We start from the raw sequence: 4,317 nt of genomic DNA, 5'->3' as shown, positions 1-4,317 counted from the left end.
TCGATCGATTTTCGAGCTGTAATGGAATTAAAATATGTAACGCGGAGAGCGGCCTCCACGGGGTTGGTCTCTCCGTACGCACCGGCGAGAGAGAGAGAGAGAGAAAGACAGATAGTCACAATTCTCATATTGATTTTTCGGGCGAATGCAGGAGGAAGAAATAAATAAAACGGGAACAGCGGAAAATGAACGGGAATTCCCGAAAAAATAAAAAAACAAACGAAATCTCAGTTGACCTCAGCATTGACATTTACGGAAGGCCACCGCCTCCCCCGCAAAAATGGCATTGTTTTCCTCGTTGCGATAGCGATAGCGCTTGTTTTGTTTTAATGTATATATTTTTATTTTGCAATTATCTGGTGTTCAATTACTTCGAGGAAGGGAACGAGAGATGTACATGAACCGATATATATATATATATGTTTATGTGTGCAGGAGAAGAGAGAATGAGAGAGACTTGCAGTATATTGTTGTCGTTATTTGGGTGTCTCGTGAAACGTGTTTGTCGTGTCGTCGGTGCCGAAATTGGGATTGGCCGCCTCCCCCGAAAAAAGCGAAGAAGATCGAACGCGCACTAACCTGAACCTGATGCGGAGAGCTGCGATTCCTCCTCCCCGGTCTCCGATAAAGTCCCGGACGAGTTAATCCATTTTAATCCACTCCCTTCCTTTCCGATGGTCACCACGACGTTATATGAGAAAGGGTGTCTCGCACACTAGACGAACTCAACAACAACAACCAACCAACCACCGGCCTACTATGATGAAGACGATGATTGTAGTAGATGTGCACTTCACTACGCGTACTGAAGAAGATATAGGTGTAGTAGTAGGATGGGCTGAAGAGGAGAGGTCCACACGCACACACACTCTCTCTGTATGGTTTTCAGTGCGATCCGCGACCGGCCATTATTACTTCTTCGTATTCTTCTTCGGCGATCTGTGTTCTTCTGGCTCCTCTTCGGTATGTATCATTCACTGAGGAGACATTCGTTTGGACTCTGTGTATATCGTCTCTCTGTACGAAGGCCCGGAGATCAACAACCGAGGCGGCGCTTGCTAGACCTGAGAATGGATGGATGGATGGTGGTGGTGTGGTTGCGGAGAGCGCAGGACGGCGGGGCCCGGGCTTCGGCGCTCGCCAATAACGACCTTGCATTCTTACGGCCCCGTACGAGCACCTCCGATGACGACGACCGCCGCCGCGACGACCCATCGGCCCCCCTATAACCCATTGTACCATCCAGTACCATCCATCCGATCTGCCTGCCTCCCTTCTCAGAAACCTACTCGCATACTTGCAACGAAGAATAACCCCTGAAACAGTTATCAATTTCAGAATATGTACAATCTCATAACATAATAATCCACGAAAATTACTTATCTAAAACATACGTACATTTGCAGCAGGAAAACCAATGAATGAAATTCCAGAAAATACAACAATCACAGTCACAAATTGTAGATTGTAATCATCTTTGTATATGAATCATGAAACATAGGATCTAATCTTCTTAGTCAATATATAGTTGATACTAATTCCATTCCATAATGCATCACAAGTTCTGAGACTTTCTTTAAAAAAAAAATCACTTATACTTTGAACTCTGTAATTGGCATAATATCATGTCATCACTGTTTCAAATTGTAAATTAAATTTGTTGAAATATGCTTAAAATATTTATTTTCAATATACTTAACGCTCAGGAAGTTTCCTTTTACGCAATCCATCACATCTTTCTTCAAGAATTTCCATCGGAAACTTTAGAATTCCAATTCCATAAATGGTAAAAGTATTCGCGAACCATCACATGTTTTCGTTGGGTTGCTTCAGGAACAAAGCTAAAAATAAAATATTTTCAAATTAGTTCACTGAAATATTGAAAAATCAGCAAATATTGAATCATAGCTTTTAGGAAAAACACAATTGCAACGTCAGATTGTATTCATCTATGTAACATCTAATGGTCTAAGTTTGAGATTACTTAATAATAGTGGTTAATGGTAGATTATTGTGGTGTAATTTTCAAATTAGAACTTAACGACTTGCCCTAAAGCTGACGTGTTCCGTAATTGCATTCATTCCAACACTAATATTAACGTTTGTCGCATTAACGTTTAAATAGTATACTAATTAATTTAAATTTATTATTTTGTTTAGTGGATAAAGAAGGGAACTATAAAACTGTATTGTATTACTTTGACGTTTACCAATGAACATTCAAAATACTTAAAAGTAAAACCTGATCTGGAATGTTTTGAAATCATGGTATTATGTTTGTATATTGTATATAAAATATTTGGTCACTTACGTAATTGATTTATTCTTTGATGATCTTCAAAAGCAACAATTAAAAACGTTAACAGGAAGAGTTAAAAGTAACATTTAGTGAAAACATGAATATAGTAATACATTAATGTTTATGTTTTTTTTTGTTATAATGTTGTTCTCTTTATTTATAAAATTTTAATACATTTATTTACTGGAATTATGCTACTACCAGATGATAATCTTATAATACAGTTGTATATTGATATGAATTTTAGGAGATTTAAATTTGAAGTAAACAAGTTTTTGAATTTAGTAACTGTTGGTTCTGGTAAGTTTCTTGTTATTGCATTGGTATAGGTCCGATGTCATCCAGAAACAGTTTGTGCAACATAATAAGCAGAGATTGTTTAGTGTTTTGGTTTGGTTATTTCTCTGCATTAAACATAGAGAAAAAGACGATTGCAAAGATATATATTGAAAAGGTCGAGAGCGGTGGAAAGGTTCGTGAAAAACAGTGCGCATCCGGTCCGAAAGAGCGGTCTGCGTCCGGATCCGAACTGCAGAACGGGCCCCGTGTGATGAGTCTGGGTGTGGATTATTGCACAGCACACAGATAAAGAGGCAGCCACAGAGAGGTGGAGGTGAACAACAACAACAACAAAAAAAAAAACAAGTGAGCAGAGTCTTAATAATAATAATAATGGACTCTGAAAGCGGCAACCAGAATGGCAGTCTGGACGCGGAGAAGCTGAACCTCAGTCTGGACATGGGCGACGACATAAAGTTGGATGAGGTGAACTACGAGAGTGACCTGTCTTCGAGCAGTTCAGACAGCTCCAGTGCCCCGAGCATAAGTTCAGTGAGTTCTGCCTCTTCGGGTGGCAAGGGTAGAAGGTCCAGACACAAGAGGGGTCACTCCAAGGATAAGAGTCCTTCGCCGGCAGCGAAAAGAGCCAGGTCAAAGGATGCAAAGGCAAACAAATCATACGATTATCACACCAAATTGAATTACCTGTTTCGGGATGCCAGATTCTTTGTCATCAAATCGAATAACCCAGAGAACGTGACCTTGTCGAAAGCCAAAGGGGTATGGTCGACGTTGCCACAGAATGAAGCTAATCTGAATCATGCTTATAGAGAGTCCAGAAATGTGCTGTTGATTTTTTCGGTGAAGGAGAGCGGAAAGTTCGCCGGTTTCGCGAGGTTGCACGGAGAGTCCAGGCACGATGTGCCGCCGATTTCGTGGGTCCTGCCGCCCGGGTTATCCGCGAAGGCTCTCGGCGGAGTGTTCAAGGTGGATTGGATCTGTCGCAAGGAGTTGGGGTTCAACAATACGATGCACCTGTACAATCCGTGGAACGAGGGGAAACCGGTGAAGATCGGACGGGACGGACAGGAGATCGAACCGCGCGTGGCGGAGGAGCTGTGCAGATTGTTCCCGGAGGATGACGGGATCGAGATCACGCCTATCCTGCGGTTGGCCAAAGACGCGTCCAAGAAGAACGGCGTGAGAAACAATCGGGATAACGTCCAGAGACATCCGAAATCGAGGATGCCGATTGCGGCAAGGACTTCCTCGTTCGGGTATCGCGGTAGAGGCAGTTCGTACAGCAGAAGGAAGTTTTACTTGAACAGCAGAGGGTTGAACTCGTCGTCGAGCGCGCCGTACCGGAGGTCGACTTCGCCTAGGTCCAGAGACAGGTATTCGATGTTCTACGATCACGATCATTCGGGACGGGCGGCCGCCGCTGAAGCCTACGTCGCCGACTACATGCGCACCATGCAAAACCAACTACCTCCTCTGCCACCATACGTTCCTCCGCACGGCATCTACGGCAGCGGCAATTACGCGACGGGCCCCAGGTTCTACGATAATCTGCCCGACTACCTTCCCTCCCGAGGAAGCGGCTACTCCGACAAGAGATCCTACGACCGATCGGTGGACGAGTTCCTCTGGAGGACCAGCGACCGATCCCGGGATCGTGACCATCGGGAGAGTCGTAATCGCTACCGCTAAAACCCCACTGTCGAGCGAACTCCAAAAAA

At 43.7% G+C, this 4,317-nt stretch overlaps 1 protein-coding gene across 1 annotated transcript; it reads left to right on the top strand.

Annotated features, from left to right (window-relative positions):
• The first annotated feature begins 2,634 nt into the window (after positions 1 to 2,634).
• On the top strand, positions 2,635 to 4,317 carry LOC108556641 (YTH domain-containing protein 1). The gene has a single exon (XM_017912837.1). It carries the CDS (start codon positions 2,972 to 2,974, stop codon positions 4,286 to 4,288), a length of 1,317 nt encoding a protein of 438 aa, XP_017768326.1. The 5' UTR covers positions 2,635 to 2,971; the 3' UTR covers positions 4,289 to 4,317.

This window comes from Nicrophorus vespilloides, unplaced genomic scaffold, assembly GCF_001412225.1.
Source record: "Nicrophorus vespilloides isolate i.1.1-1 unplaced genomic scaffold, Nicve_v1.0, whole genome shotgun sequence".
Taxonomy (NCBI): domain Eukaryota; kingdom Metazoa; phylum Arthropoda; class Insecta; order Coleoptera; family Silphidae; genus Nicrophorus; species Nicrophorus vespilloides.
The sequence above is the reverse complement of the archived record's forward strand: the minus strand, read 5'-3'. Positions and strand labels throughout refer to the sequence as shown.

Excerpts from the sequence above, each read along its gene's own strand:
- LOC108556641 (XM_017912837.1), top strand. The coding sequence starts at position 2,972 with ATGGACTCTGAAAGCGGCAACCAGAATGGCAGTCTGGACGCGGAGAAG.